The sequence below is a fragment of the Ambystoma mexicanum genome, chromosome 4q (genome assembly GCF_040938575.1).
Source record: "Ambystoma mexicanum isolate Mex_15411 chromosome 4q, UKY_AmexF1_1, whole genome shotgun sequence".
NCBI classification, from domain to species: Eukaryota; Metazoa; Chordata; class Amphibia; order Caudata; family Ambystomatidae; genus Ambystoma; species Ambystoma mexicanum.
In genome coordinates, this window is record NC_090928.1 from 1237207103 (window position 1) to 1237223223 (window position 16121).

General features: G+C 45.8%; 1 protein-coding gene across 1 annotated transcript in view; it reads right to left on the bottom strand.

Moving 5' to 3' along the window:
• The window catches only part of LOC138468307 (zinc finger protein 318-like), a 640558-nt gene that overhangs the window by 509155 nt on the left and 115282 nt on the right, over window positions 1-16121 (bottom strand). Inside the window, exon 3 of the mRNA XM_069608801.1 lies at window positions 78-684. Within this exon, the coding sequence (XP_069464902.1) occupies window positions 78-684 (607 nt within the window). The remainder of the gene's footprint in view (window positions 1-77; window positions 685-16121) is intronic.

The following is a 16121-nucleotide window of genomic DNA, read 5'->3' on the forward strand; positions in this document are numbered from 1 at the left end:
ACTGTCTAAATATAGGTTTTCCATTTCCCACCTTCCTAGTTATATGAAAAATCAGAAACAAAATGCAGGAGTCAAACCTGAATGTCTGCTGCAGGCTGTGGCTCCCGCTCCACCCGATTCTTAAGGATGGACCTTGGCATGGATGGCTGCTCTTCTGCCACCTGCAGCTGATAGTTGGCATTAGGCTGCTGGAGGTTGCCAGGCTGTGGGAGGTTGCTTGAAGCTGCAGGATCATGGGCATCGTCAATTTGGTCATCAATGTCTTGTATTCTCTGGGAGTCCTCGTGTCCCCCCATCAGCTCGGCATGATCGTTAATTCGGTTATCCATGTCCTGTATTCTCTGGGAACCCTCGTGTCCACCCATCCCCGGCCGGCTATATGGCGAGGGGCTCCTGCTCCTTCTATATTTTGGTGGTAATGGTCCATAGGGTGCTTCCTCTTCATATCGTTGACGCTTCAGATCACGGTCCAATGGATACAAAGGTTGGTTCATACGTTCCTCAACTTCACGGTCCAACGGTAGACCGGAGTGTGAGGGATTATATGATGGTGGTGGTTTATACAGATCTTCATCAAGCAGGTCATCCCCATATCTCATGACATACGAGGACGGAGGTTCATTCTCTTTCAACATCTGCTTCTCGGATCGATCAGGAGGATTGGGGCCCAATGTAGCATTCCTTCTGAAAATAGAAAAGAAAAATATCTGATTACAATAAGTTTACAGATAAATTCCAGGAAGCACAGCACACAAGAAGCATTACAGACAAGAAGAGAAGCCTTCACTCTTCAGTTTTGTTATGTAGACAATCTGGTACGTTGAGTTCTTATGGAGCTCGAGGGGCGGTATGCACATGGAACGCTAACGATCCTTACAAAACGCAGCAAATCAAAGGGGTATGCAGAAGCGGATTTTGTGTAGAGGAAGAAAGAGTAAAACTTCATACTGCTGCTGGAGACTGGAGAGGTATTTTCCTTCCGACTGTACCTTTGACAGTGTGTCAGAGTCTGGATGCCTTCCTTACCTGGGTGCAGGAGGTGACGAAAGTGGACTTCTTAGCTTTTGGGGCCAAATGTTCCTCACCTTAACAAGGATACCTGGAAGGATCTTCGCTCACGTTAGTCAGTATTCGCTCAGCAGGTTCACAGTACAATTCAGTATATATGACAGCATAATGAAAGATTGAGTCTCAGGACGACTCATTTACTCAGTTCAGCTGCTTACTGCTCGAGTATATGAAGAGAACAAACCTTTAGATTTTTCTTTCCATATGTTTTACATGACGGAAAATGATTAACACCCTAGCAAGGATCTTTTCATGAAAAAGCAACAGGTAAGTGTTCAATTTCTGGTAAAATATTGTCTCGTTTGCAAATTAAACAAAGCCAACTAACTCCGAAGCGTAATAAGCATGTACATGCTTGAAAAGGAACCCTCCATCATTAAGCAGGTAGGCTCACCATAAACCTCCTTTGAGGACACACCATGCAGCATTTGTCAGCCACATATATACCCACTCATACCAGAGCTTCAGAGATCAGAGCTGGTCCATCACATCAGAGCCTTTCAAAAAGACTGCTGCATAAAACCGCACAGCTGGCGAACAGCATACAAGTGCTAGAGCACACAAACAGGAACCACAGATGCCAGAGTCATGGGTCTATTTGTTCCGTTTGACCTCTCAGCGATGTTGCAAAGGACTGCTTACACCATTCTGTTGGATGTGTTGTTGACTGGGTGGTATTCGAAAGAGTAACTCAAATGCGGGCTTCTTATTCTTGTAGTGCAGATGTCGATAGACCAATAGAGAGGAAGTAAAGATGATTTTCACCAATGATACATTTGATCATGTAGCATGTTAGGCAGAAACCTGTGCAGTTCCCTTAGGGAACACTGCAAAAGATTTAAGACTACAGGTGTCGGCAGTAAACCCACTTGGTAGCAGTCTGCACCACCCAGATTTACCTGGTAGCTGTGGCTGAGCAGTCAGACTTCCCTCAAGAAGAGTTGGGTAGTATGCAAAGTATACATAATAGGCACTCTGATACCAAAGCTCTGGTCAGTGTTTGCTTGTATTGTTGTATCTAAGTATATAAATTATTTATTTAAAAACACACGGTTTGAAACACTCCAGCACTCTTGTTGTAAAATATTCTAAACACAGTTACTATTGTAATATGTACACCCCTTTTTTCCTTATCAGATAAGTCACAGTAAAACACCACTTATTTTCATACAGAGGTGAGCGCTTAACTAGATTGTACTCCAATAAGTTTGTGAGAAAGGGAGGGGAAAAAGACAGAATATGGAAAGGTACACCACTCTAAGATTCAGGAACACTATTAGCAAGGCAGAAGAACAAAAGTCCCTGGTGAGCCAAAGTCCAAAGGCTGGGCCCCCTCTTAGAGAGAGCAGAGCACAAATGCGCCCAAGATCACACAGTTACACTAGGCTTAGAAAGTCTTGCAGAGGGTTCAAAAAGAGTTTAGAGAGGCTTAGGAAAGTTTAGCCAGGGTGTCCCAGGCTAACCCAGGTTCGAAAGCCGGGGGCTAAATCTACCCCGTACAGTCAGTAGCAAGGGAAGCCAGTCGGGACACGGTACCTTAAGTGGGAAGGATCCTCCAGCGGTGGCAGTTGTTCCTGGTAGTGGGTGCAAGTTGCGTCGTCGTCCAGGGGAAGAGAAGATCTCGACTTGGAGGAAAGATGAAGGTCGTTGCACTACCAGGGCAGAAACCAGCCGTGGAGTTTTCCGGTTAAAGGCAGTACCTTTGTTTCGCGGTCGTGGTAAAATGTGGTATCCCGGTTGCCGGGGTGCTTGGCACGGGCAAGGCGGCCACGAGGTACGTCGGGAAAGCGAAATGACAGTGAAACTGGTTATCCCCACCAGTCAAAGGAAGAAGACTCTCCGGCGGGAGATCTCCTCCGTCGTTGGGAAAAGTGGTGAGGCAGTCCAGCAGGGCTCCACCGGTGGTGCTGTCGTGGCAGGTCGGCTCAGCTTCTCCCTCGTCGGATTCTTCGGTCCTGTGGCGACTTATGAAGTTCCAGTCCACAAAGCCATGCTTTTATGCAGCAAACCCCCACTCAGCCTAGCTGTCACTCAAACATGGTAAGTGGTGAGCCGGCCGGCTCACCACTTGGGCCAATCAGGATGGAGTGCGACTTGAGTTGCCTAGGCAACTCAGTCCAGGGTGCCTACATTTCCCTCCACCCCTCCTAAGTACCCCTGACAGAGTGGCACCACTTTGGAGGGCTTCTGTGGAGAAGCCCGCCAAAAAGTGGAACAAAGGGCTCGACTTGGGTTGGAGTCACAGAAGAGAACACAAACACCATTTTAGAATCAAGTTTTGGCAAAAAATACCAACCGGAGAATTAATATTAAATAAACCGGCGGTATGTTCGAGGCTACCGTAAATTAAATAAAGATAGTAGCCTAAAACAATGGGAAATCCCATAGGAAAATATTTGCGGTTGAATATAAAAAGTAGTATCCACTGCCACCAGCCAAAACTCGATCAGGGGGGACGGAGACGTGCCCCCTCGACTAACAGACCCCGGGGCAATTGAATTGCCCCAGCCAGTACGTCCACAATATGATGGTTTGTACTGGTTCTGTTCAGAATTTAAGACTAGTAAAGTCAATGGTGACTTTACATGGAGTCTATACTGGGGGGTCACTATGACACCCCTGTGTTACTGCACGGAGGGTGCTGTGTAACACACATCACAAAAACACATGAAGCCCTATGGAGTAAAAGACCCCATAGCCCATTAAACACATCTAGATTCTAAGAAACACACTCAAATCATGCCCAAGAGTGAGGGTAAAAGAGTCTCACTCTTGGCAGGAGAAAATAATAAACCCCAAAAATCCAGCAAAGCTGCTGGGGGACTCATTAGGTTAGGAAATTCAGCCTAAACAGAGAATTCTCCATAACACAGCATGGCAAGGATTCCAACTAGCCATCGCTCTGTCAGAAAATGCATTTCATTTTAACTAACAATGTGATAAGAGTGGTTTTCCAACATCAAGCCTAATGGAATTGCAGGGTCAGCAATAATTACATGTAGGTAAACCACCAGTAATATAGATCAATTTGGCCAAAGACAGTGGAACAAAAAGCTCTTCCAATCTTTCTGCCCCAATATAATTTCATTAGCTCTTCCTGGCAGCAAGGGGTGTTGACCGGCCACCCCTGCTCCCTACACTAACAGTCCAGCTAACTCGCAATGTTGAGCAGAACCCTTGAGATAAATTGACATTTCTGCCAAAACGCGAGTCTGAGTGGCTCAAAACGGACTTTTGTAGCTGCAGAAAAAAATTATCAAACTAAATATATATTATCCATTCTGAAATAGAACCGGGTAGGTATTCATTTCATATTCGTAATCCAGCCCCATTTGACAACCTACAAAAAAGAAACCAAAAACGAAATATTCCAAAATTTATTTAAATATAGGAACGAATCCTAAAAAGTAGGAGTGCAACTAAACCTTAATTTCAAAAAGACTGCCAAACAAGATACATGTACATTTTGTTAGAAAATGAATGTAGCTCCAGGTTATCGCCTTCAGCCGAAGATAAAGGCACTTTTAAATCATTGCATTTTCTAAGTCGGATCAAAACAGTCTCTGGTGCTCGTGGATTCCAATGGGCAGTGTGTAGAAATCCTGTAGGCAAACAGCAAATATGCTGTACAGGGAAGTACAGTCTCTTCATATGTTATTGACTGGTCAACCTGGTGTGCAGACTACGCTGAAAACAATGTAAGAGGCGTACTGGAAATTTCAAATAAATTGTGGGAAATGTCATACTCTGGGGCAATATGGTTTGGTTATCATGCTTTGGAGGACAGGGTTCCAATGAACACTGTAAAGATGGGAAGGGGTGTCTATTTCTGCCCCCTATACAGTTGGGGTAGAGGCACAGAGCACCCCAGACCAGGTTCTCTATATGGAGGAATCAACGAGCATCCAAGGCTAAGCGAAAGGGAGAAGATGCAGCTGGTTCTTCAGTACAGTGAATCCTCAAACCCACAAAAAGGAATGTCCACACACTAGGTTAGGTGCTACGCTAGATCTTTAATTAACCAACAGGTTTAATTAAGTCCGGTTCAGATGAATATATACAAAAAAATAACACATTTTGTACTTCGGCAACACTATTTTAATGGCAAATTATGTACACTTCTATGTGTTAATATACTTAGATTCAGTAAAAATGCCCCAACTGATGAGTTATTGAAAAGCATGACAATTCTAAGCAGGGTGTAACTTCACAGATTACTGTAGGAAGGCAGGTTATATAAGAATATTGGTAGAATACTTTCTTTAGAATAGATGTACAATACTGTGTGAGGATCCACCCCCCCAACCTGGGCAACCTGTAAGGAAAAGTTAAGGTGTACTTTATAGTGTATATTACAGACCAGTCCAAATATGTTCAAATAGTCTGCTTCTCTGCCAAATGTATGTATCCCCATATGTATAGCGAACACTACTAGTGCTCGATAACCGTCGTTACTTACCAACTGCATTATTCGCCCACTGGCCCATATTATTTTACCAAGATTGATGTCCCCATGTAAACCTTGTCTTTATTGCAAAATTCCACTGTACGCACACACAGCAGCCAACTCTGATATTCGCATAATTCACTTAGTGACACCACCATCCCATCTAGCATCAACAACACAACCACTTCAGGTTTCACGAGAATTATCGTTTACCTGTTGCACTTACACCCCTGGCAGCCTACCTCATGGCCATACTGCCTACCAATTCAGTCAGAATATTTCCCTGTCTGATGACTTACCATTACCCTACCTATGCGTATGCAAGCCTCCCCTAAACTCCATGGATACCCAAGCCGACAGCAACCCACTAATGGAACCACTTACCTTTCCAGGGAGACAAAATTCAGCTGCGCCTTATCTATGGCCACTACGCTACCTTGCTCAACCAACATCAAGCCTACCTACTTCCTTACCAGACTTTGAAAAAATCTCTATAAAACCTACAACTAGTACCCTTTGCCAAGACCAAAGCCTCACACCTTAACAATGGATAAACCCCTTTTACCGGACACCTACACCTAACATAACTTGCCCTACTACAAACCGAAACACAAGACCAGGACAGATTGCTTTAAAGACATCTCAAGTCAACTTCCAACCTCTCCCCAATGCATCTCCATAACGCAGACTACAAAAAGGCTAACCTCTCAAGCAACCCACATCCTATCCCCTAGCATTCCAGCCAAAAACAACAGCCACCAACCATCACCGACAAACACTAATACTACATTGAAAGGAGGACTCATCAACGCCAGGTCACTAACAGCCCACACGCTTGATATCAATGACCTTATATTATACAACGACCTAGACTTCCTAGCCATCACAGAGACGTGGCTCCAACCCGCCTCAGGTCCCTTCCTATCACTAGCTATCCCAGACCAATATACTATAATCAGGCAAGGCAGAACTTCTTCCAAAGACAGCAGCGTCGCCTTTATCGCTAAAACCTCCCTAGGCCTCAGGCAGGGTCCCAGCCAACACTCCAATCTGCAGAACACCTCTCAAACTGCCTTTATCACCCTCGCATACCATCACAGCCCATCTGATTTACAGACCCCCTGGCCCACTTTGTTCCTTCGAAGAAGACATATCGCTACTGCTGACCAACTATGCTACACCAAGCTCACAAACCCTCCTCTGAGACTTTAACCTTGGCATATGACACCAACGATCAGAACGCACTAGCGATTAGCAATAGCATCATTGAACTAGGCCTCACTCAACAGATCTCACAATCTACGCACTCCCAAGGGAGACAACTAGATTGATTGTTAACTGCAATTGTAACACTACTATCACATCTAACCATCCTCTCGTCTGGACTGATCATGCCATCCTCTTTTCCCTACCTAGAAACAACCCCAACCCTGAGAAAACCTTGGCCCCTCCTAGATTAGCAAGAAATACACGGAACGTAACAGCCCTCAAGTTACTCCCACTTCTGCAACCGTTCCTACAGGTGGACACTGCCCTTGAACCGGAGGACCCTACTTATCTGGTTAACCTCTACAATACTACCCTTGTAAATGCTATGGATAAAATAGCACCTCAAAAGCTTTGCAAAGCCAAACCCTTGAACACTTAAATATCTGGTTTACCCCACAATTGAGAATACTACGAAAAAACAGCTGAAACTACCTGGAAAAACTTCCCATCAGCTCTTAAGAAAGAAAACTTTCTATCAGCCACAGCTACATACAAATCTGCCATCTTCTTAGCCAAATCTGACTCCTATAACGACCGTATTCACAACGCCAAATCAGATACCAAGGAACTTTTTAACATACTCAGAATCGCCAACATCTCCTCCAACCACCTGCACCAAGGACACCACCTGGTGTCAGAACATCCAAAAAGCGTTCAGACAAAATTGAGCTCCTTCAAACTAAAATTGAGTCGAGCTTAACTAACCACCTTCCCTCACCAACAATACCCACACCTCCTCCTAACCAATTCGACTTATTCAAATTCGCCTCACTCAGCGTCAAAGAAGTAGAAGAAATAATACTAAGCCTTAAACCTTCAAGATGCATGGCCGACATTTGCCCCGCACCTATCATAGAAGAAACAGCAAAGGAGATTGCTCCTTTACTCCCCTCACTAATCAACACCTCCTTCAAGTCCAACACAGTCCCCGCTAACCTTAAAGACACCTGGGTCATGCCACCTCAAGAAACCATCCCTCGACCCCAATAATCCGAACTACAGACCAATCACCACCGTACCTTTCCTTCTGAAGATCGATAGAGCAGCCTATCTGCAGATCCAGCACCACCTGGAAAGCAATAACTTGTGAGGGCTACTCACATCTGGATTCCAACCTAGGCACAGTACCGAAACAGCCCTGGTAGAACTAGTGTCCCAAATTGAAAATATCAAAGACACAGGAAAACTTGCCCTCCTTCTCCAACTAGACAGATGCGCTGCGTTTGACCTCATCGACCATAAAACCCTCTGTAACCATCTCTCCTCAGCAGCCCATTTCTCCAATGATGCAATTACCTGGATCCAATCATTTAACAGAACTAGAGTGTTTTCACCAACAGCTTCTGCATCTCCATCGACTCACATGTGGGGTCCCACAAGGCTCTTGTGTCTCCCCCACACTCTACAACATATTCACAAAGCCTCTATTTGACAAACTTGACCAGCTGGGCATTTAATACACTAATTACACCGACAACACATTCTCATACACATCACGGGCAACTACGACACAGACTCTCAACGACTTAATGACATTTACCTCATCATCCAAGCATGGATGGCGCCACACAGTCTTTGCCTCAACGATAAAACCAAGCTTCTCCTAGTGGGAACCCAAGCCAGACTCAATCTAACACCTTCAACATTGACGGCAACAATATTAAAGTCTCAAAAGATGTCAAAACGTTAGCTATGTACATCGACTGCACCCTCTCGCTAGGAAGACAAATCAATGCCACAGCATCTACTAGTGCTTACACATGCAAGCTCATTAACGCTTGCAGACCATTCATGAGACCCGACAATTGTATCACTCTGGCCAGGGCTCCTGTACTAAGTTGGACTACTGTAATACATTATATCTAGGCACCAGTCAGCACAATTTATGCTAACTACAGATACATCAAAACAACGCACTTAGAGCAGCAACCAACTTCCCTAGAAAACTGCACATCTCAGATGCGACGTAATGTCCGCTGGCTCTCAGTTAACCAACGAATCAAATTCAAAACTCTTCCCTCTCATATACAAATGCATACACAATCAAGAACACAATCAAGAACCTAAATACCTCCGACTAATTCTAACTCACTTCAGAAAGACAGACCAGATCTTCCCACTCCAATTGCCTTATCATACCTAGGTTTAAAATGCAAAAGGCAGGGGGTAAAAGCTTCCCAATTCTTGCAGACAAAACTTGCAATGCACTACCTCCTAACATCAGACTAGAACCCTCCTACCATAAATTCCGCAAAGAGGCCAAAACTTGGCTCATTCTGAACGATAACTAACCATCTTCGTTGCCTGCCTCTGTATACACTTAACTCCCTTGTGAATATTTGCTTTCGAAATTGTCCAAATTGTATAAATACACTGTGCATTGTGTAAATTGGGTAAATACCCTGTTTGTAAATGGTGTAAATTACTATGCCTAACTGTAAATATGTATCTCTATATGTATCCAAGAAATGTGCCCAGTTGCCTCACGGCTAGGCGCGCTACATAAATAAACTACAATATAATACAATTCTCTTTCTACAGATCCCACTACCCCAAAGTACCTGGGAAGCCACAGGAGAACAGGATCCAATACAAATCTGGGGGCCCTGGATGAATGCAGAGGATGTAAGATGCTCTTCCTCGTCACAGTACCTAGGCAGGCGAAGTGGTCGAGTTTATTGGCTTTTAGGGGGGGGGGGTTCATCCTTGAGGGTTATCAGTGGAATGTCGGTGGCAAGAATGCAGGAACCAAGAAGTGTTTGGAAGACAGCACTCAGTCTTAGCAGTGATCTCCATTGGTGGGTTGTTTCTCCGGCTGTGGATGTCCCACAGTGAAACTTGCTGTTGACCCCAACAATGCTTAGCTGAAGATCTGACCATTGGTGTGCTGTGTATGATTTTTGGATGAGAAGGGTGCAGTGGCAGAAGTAGCCATTAGGTTTCACGGTTCACTGACTTTCAGTTCTTCAGTGCTGCAGGCGAAACAGACCTCAGGATGGCTTCTGGTGACCTGGACACTACCACTGGTCTGGACTGTGGACCCACACCAAGTCTGGACATCGTGTTGGGATTTTGGTGGCGGGAAACTCACTGGCAGACACTCCACTGCAGGCCCTGGACCTTCTCCGGCATGGACAAATATTGTGGCAGGCCTATCTCTTTCCCCCCCGCCCCCCTTCAAGGATTCTTCAGTTGTTTGGAACTTTCGCAGCATTGGGTGTCAGCAGCACTGAGCCAGGGTACTCTCTTCCAGTTGATACTCAGCAGCTTGGCTTCCAGCGTTCAGACACTCATCCGGACCCTGGGCATCACAGACTAACTTATTGGCTTCAAGATGTTCAGATGTCAGGCACTCCTCTACTGGGCCCATGAAGATCCATTGCCGAACAGCAGGCACACAAGACTGGCTTCCAGGACACTTCGGGGGAAGAGCAGCAGTTGCACAATGTTCCCTCTGGGCTACAGGAAGAGGTTGCCTATCTAGGTCCTCTCCGGTCCTTTAATCAGCACAGCAGTTTTCAGATTTGATGAAGACATGCAGCCACAGACTTCTTCCTCCCACTGGATTCCAGGACGCAAGCTTAAGATGGCTTCAGCTTTAGGTGTCTTGTTACAGCTTCTAACAAGGTGGTGAGTGCGAGGATCCCTGTTGTGCAAAACAATCCCCATTCACTCAGGCTGAGACTGGCTCTGTCAGCCAATCACACACAAGTGCATTCATGCAGGCAGCACCCACTCAGGTTCACAGGCATTCAGGCTATTCACCAGAAACCAGACACCCACAACACAGCATGTGGATCGGGGATACAACACAGCCTTTCAGTGCACCAAACTGCATTCATTCCAGTTTCAGTCAGGGCTGGCGCAGACAATGTCACACAACCAAAGCCAGACACTCACCACAGAATGCATATTAACTACTCACTCCATTCAGGTAGGCTACACCCCAAAGGTTTACCACCAACAAGCAGCCCCTGGGAAGTATCCAGTCAGTATAGCAAGGGACAGCACCAGAACCAAACCATTCAGGAGAAGGTGACTAAGCTAGGGTTTCTCAGAACTTTGAGAAACAAGGGTATAAGGCAAAGGAAACCATGAGGCCACCAGTGGTCATCTTGCCTTTGTGTAGGAATCCATTGATTCTTAGGGCAGTGCCTATACATCCCCAAAAATTGAGGATGCCTGAGCCACTATCACCCGGCTCTGTGGGCAACACGTGCCCAAAAACAACACCAAATCCAAATGAAGAGCTGCACTGCCAGGGGTCCAAACTAGACTCCTTTGCAGAAAATAAGTAGAACATGCATAATAAGGGATGTATAGGACAAGGAGGTCCTGTCCCTCCAGTGCATTTCCAGCATCACACAAGTGCGGTCATGAGGGAAGCAACACTTCACATGAGGTCACTCCAACTAACACCAGCCTAGCCATTGTGAGTTTCAATGAGTACATCCACTCTGCATGAGGCTAACACATGTCTGGGGTTGGTTGTGGTTTCCTGCACAAGTGATGTGAAAAGCAATTTGTGCTGGACTGACACTTTTGGGGTGATCAAAGCCAGATTAGCATTTGAACTTTCCCCTTGCTGTAATGACTGGCAGGATAATGAACGACAATCGGGTGGGTTGCCCAGAGCTATGGCCAAGATCAATCTTGCAAGTTCTACCAGAGGATTTACTCCTAGTCCTGTCAGACTTCATTATTGTTAAGAGGTACCGACATGTGTCTTGATAAATAGTTAATTAAATTCAGAGTTTGGGTTTAAATAAAAGTGATCTATGGTGGAGAAACCACTCAAACTCCCCTAAAAACAGTTATGAACTGTTTAATGATCACCTACTTTTTCTCAAAGTGGGATAAATTTCACAGTGATTGCATGATTTGTGGGAAATCTTAAAGGAGGTTGTGTCAGTGGTCTATTGCATAAGAGAGCACTGCTTTCCTGTCATACTTGGTACAGCTGTACACATCACATAGCTGCACTCCGGTAAGACAGCGTGCATCGTGGCATTTATTACGTGAATCTGACTTTGTTCGTCGAGCTACCGAACATCTACGTCCTGCAGCTCCACTTCAAAAGTGTTATCGTGATGAATCGGAAATTTCCGTTTAATATGAGTATTGCACCACGATCTACTTATTCTTGTGTATGTGTTCTGAATCTAAACATGCAATCCGCAAGGCCTGCATTCTTCAAGATGGGCGCCGCTATCTAATTAGCACCTCCAGAGAAGGAGAAGTGCTACCTACTTCCTGATTGGTGGATAAGGCTGCCTTAGCCAAATAAGAACCACCGGCAGGCGCAAGCCGGCCCCCTAAATAAGGCACTCGATCAAGGCTCCTGGCTGAGCTGACCGAGTGTGCCGAGCTTTGAGCTTGCCAGCCCTCTTTCTGACCTCTATTACACTTGTTTTCACCCATCTTGCTGCCTGCTGTGATAACATCTACACTCCGCCACCTGAACTCTTAGCCCGTCAAAGCACTTTTTCTATCATCTGCATTACAACACCCGACATCCTCACGAACTAAGCTACCTTCTACTATATAAACAGCAGGTGAGACTTTCATACTCCGCTACATGTATTATAGTCACCTTTACTGTCATTCCATATCTGCAAATTTTCACTGTTATGCCCTAAACATGAATGCGGCACGCCCGTTCTCACATGCAAGTCCTGGGCTCTAGCGCACTGTAGCATTTTAGCAAGCCATCTCTCTAACGCTCTGCTACTGTTGCTTTGTAACCCTCTTGGTCACTGTCATGATATAGACTCTGCTGCCCCTTATTTTTGTCATACTGTGCATTTATTGCGCCTTTTGACAAACACTTGTGCTACTGTATTAGGATTCCATGCATCTGCAATGACTTGGCTAATGATCTCCCGCTAGCCCCAGTTAGCCCACACCCCGCATTCTACGTTCAATACGCTGACAGTCTACCAGCATATTCAAAGGAGACATTGAATGAACGACTATGGCAATACGCTATTGGCATACTGATATCGTAACCATATTATATGGTATGCCCAGCCATCCCCCACTGGCCACTGGCTACTAGGGCACGCCCGCGTCTGTGCGCCCTCCTGACCTATTCAACATCGGTATCCGGCCTGCATTTGGAACCCGCACCTAGCATCCATAGCAAACACCCTCAGGCTATACCACAAGGGGCACACTGAGGCACATGCTTAACTGTAGGAATATCAGCCATGCAGATATTCAGCCTTATTCTAGTCATCCTCTACAGAATAAAATTACCCTGCTCCAAACCAAAATAGAAACCAAGAAAACCCTTATAACCAACCATAAGCTTCAGGACCCTCCCTCTCCCACCAGGAACACAGCCGCCCCAATTTAACTTCTCTCCCCTCTCTATTAAAGAAGTTTAATCCATCATCCCTAAACTCAACTTCGAACTGCCAGGGAGACGCATGACCAGCCCTACATATCAAAGAGGCAGCCAGCAAACTGGCCCCCTCCATTACAACTTATTAATGCTTCCTTCAAAACCAGCACTGTACCTAATAATCTGAAAGACACCTAGGTACTTCCGGTACTAAAAAAAAACTTTAGACTCCAACAACCCCTCAAATTACAGACCTATCACAACGGCTCCATTTCTTCTAAAGCTATTGGAACAAGCAGCTTATCTGCAGATACAATACCTTTAATCCTATAACTTGCTTGGACTGAGCCAATCAGGATTGAGACCCAGACATGGGACAGAACCTGCGCTTATCGACAAACTCAAGTCCCTGAAAGACGAAGGAAAACTAGCTTTGCTTCTGTTACTCAACCCATCAGCAGCATTTGACCTGATGGACCACAAAATCCTATGTAAACATCTTTCATCTGCCACGCATTTCTCAGACCAAGCTAACACATAAAACAAAGCTTCTCATCCTGGGAACTGTACCTCTTCTCACCAGACTGGGCACGGAATACAAAGCCTTCATCATCGATGGGAACCTTATTAAGGTCGCTGAGGAAGTAAAAACTTTAGGTTTTTACTTAGATTCCACTCTATCATTTACCAAACAGGTAAATGCCCTAGCCTCCTCTACAGCATATACACGTAAACTAATTAGAGCAGGCAAACAATTCCAATCCCCCCAATTGTTGCATGACCCTAGCCAGAGCCCTGATTACATCCAAACTAGATTACTGCAATGCCCTTTACAGTGGAGTGACCAAATCCACCATCAACAAAATACAGATACTCCAAAACAATGCTCTTAGAGCCGCACTGAGCATCATTAAGAACAAACATATTTTGGAGACAAGAAGGAAGCATAAATGGCTTTCCACTTATGAGAAAATTAGACTTAAGAATGCCTCCCTCATTCACAAATGCCTAAACAAAGCCCCACAATATCTAGCTGATCGATTCTCTAGAAAAACATCATCCACTAGACACAAGCAAACTCCAACCGCCTTCAGGTACCTCGCTTTAAAAACTCTCCACCATTGGGGACTCCAGCTTTCCATTCAAAGCAGCGCAACTGTGGAATGAACTACCTACCACACTGAGAATGGACCAAACCTTCACCAAATTTAGACAAAATATGATTAGATGGCCAATTTAGAAGGATGAGAAGACATGCATTACTTACCGTAAAAGCATTTCTGATGATCGTGTCTGCTTAGATTCACATGCTGTGCATATGGTCCGACATCCAGTGGTAACCGCCGAGTATTGCATCTCGTTTTTCGGGGACCGAAAGGGGACGTCGGGATACGCGTGTCTGAAACACTATCCCTATCGTGACGTGTGTAGTACCCAAAATCCCTCACGCGCCGAGGTCCCTCCGATTGTATTTTTTCTGCCATGAGGGAGCCCAAGGCTATAGTGGGTGAGTACATGAAGAGAGAAAGTAGTAAGAAGTCTATGTTCCTTCCACCTCGGGCGAGGAGGCAGGGAGGGCGCATGTGAATCTTAGCAGATACAACCATCAGAAATGCTTTTACGGTAAGTAATGCATGTCTTCTGATGCTTGTTAATCTGCTTAAAATCACATGCTGTGCATAGACTAGCAAGCAGTACCCGAAGTTGGAGGTGGGTTGTGAGAAAGAACAGTAGAAAAAAGATGTCTTAGTAATGCTTGTCCCAGCTGAGAATCAGACCTGCAATGAGTGTCTAGGCAATAGTGTTTTGTAAAGGTGTGTACAGAACTCCAGGTTGCCGCCTTGCAAATGGACTCTAGGGGAACATTTGCAACGAATGCTATGGATGCCCCAGTGCCTCGAGTAGAATGTGCTCTAGGCTTGAAAGGCAGTTCTCTCTTTGCAAGAGTGTAACAGTCTGATGCATTTGACAATCCACCTTGATATTGCTGATTTAGAGAAAGGGTCCCCTTCTCTACCAGCTGCCACTGAAACCAAGAATTGTTTAGTTTTCCTCAGTGGTTTAGTTCTATCCATGTAGAACATGACTGCCCTGCGCACATCTAGTGTGTGAAGGCTTCTTTCGGCCATGTTAGTAGGTCTCTGGAAGAACGTGGGTAGTTCTACTGGTTCACATGGAACTTCGAAATAAATTTTGGCGCAAGTCTGGGATGAGTGCGCAGAACTACCTTATCTTTGTGGACTGTAACAAAGGGGTCCAAAATCGAGAGGGCCTGTAGTTCGCTAACTCTTCTGATAGAAGTGATAGCTACCAGAAAGGCTGTCTTGTAGGTGAGGTCTTTCAGAACCACATTTAGGTCCCATCCAGGGGCTGGGGGAGTGATGGGGCTGGGTGAGTGATGGGGGGATAAATTCTTTTAACCCCTTCCATAAAGGCTTTAATCACAGGTATTTTCCACCACGACACCTTCTGCTGTGACGTAGGCGTTGCCTGCTGCTGGAGCTCCACCTGCCTATCAGGGGGGAGAATGGAATCAGCCACACGTTCCATGCCTTGAGCCAACATCTCAATTGCTTCCCCCTGTTGCTGTGCAATGGCATTCACCCACCCAGTGTTCCCTGGTGGCGCACGGCCACCGCGTTGCTGGGCACCACGCCTGTTGGCCCATGCCAGCAGATGACACTGGCTGTGGGGTCCGATGTGCGCCAGCGACGACTGCAGCAGCATCTCCATGAACCGCAATTGGGTGGTGGCATGGCTGTCCCAGCAAGTTGGTGGACATCCTGCGCCAGTGGAACACCCTGGCCACACTCCCCTCCGCGTCCAACTTGCCCTCCCTGGACACCCCGGCCACGTGCCCCACCACGCCCAGCTCTGGGAGGTCGTCCAGCTTTGCCGCCCTTCCCTTTTGGTGGCCTCCCAAACATGGCACAGATCGCATATTGCCAATGGGAGGTGCACACAATTGTCCTGGGCAATTGGGGTCAAGGG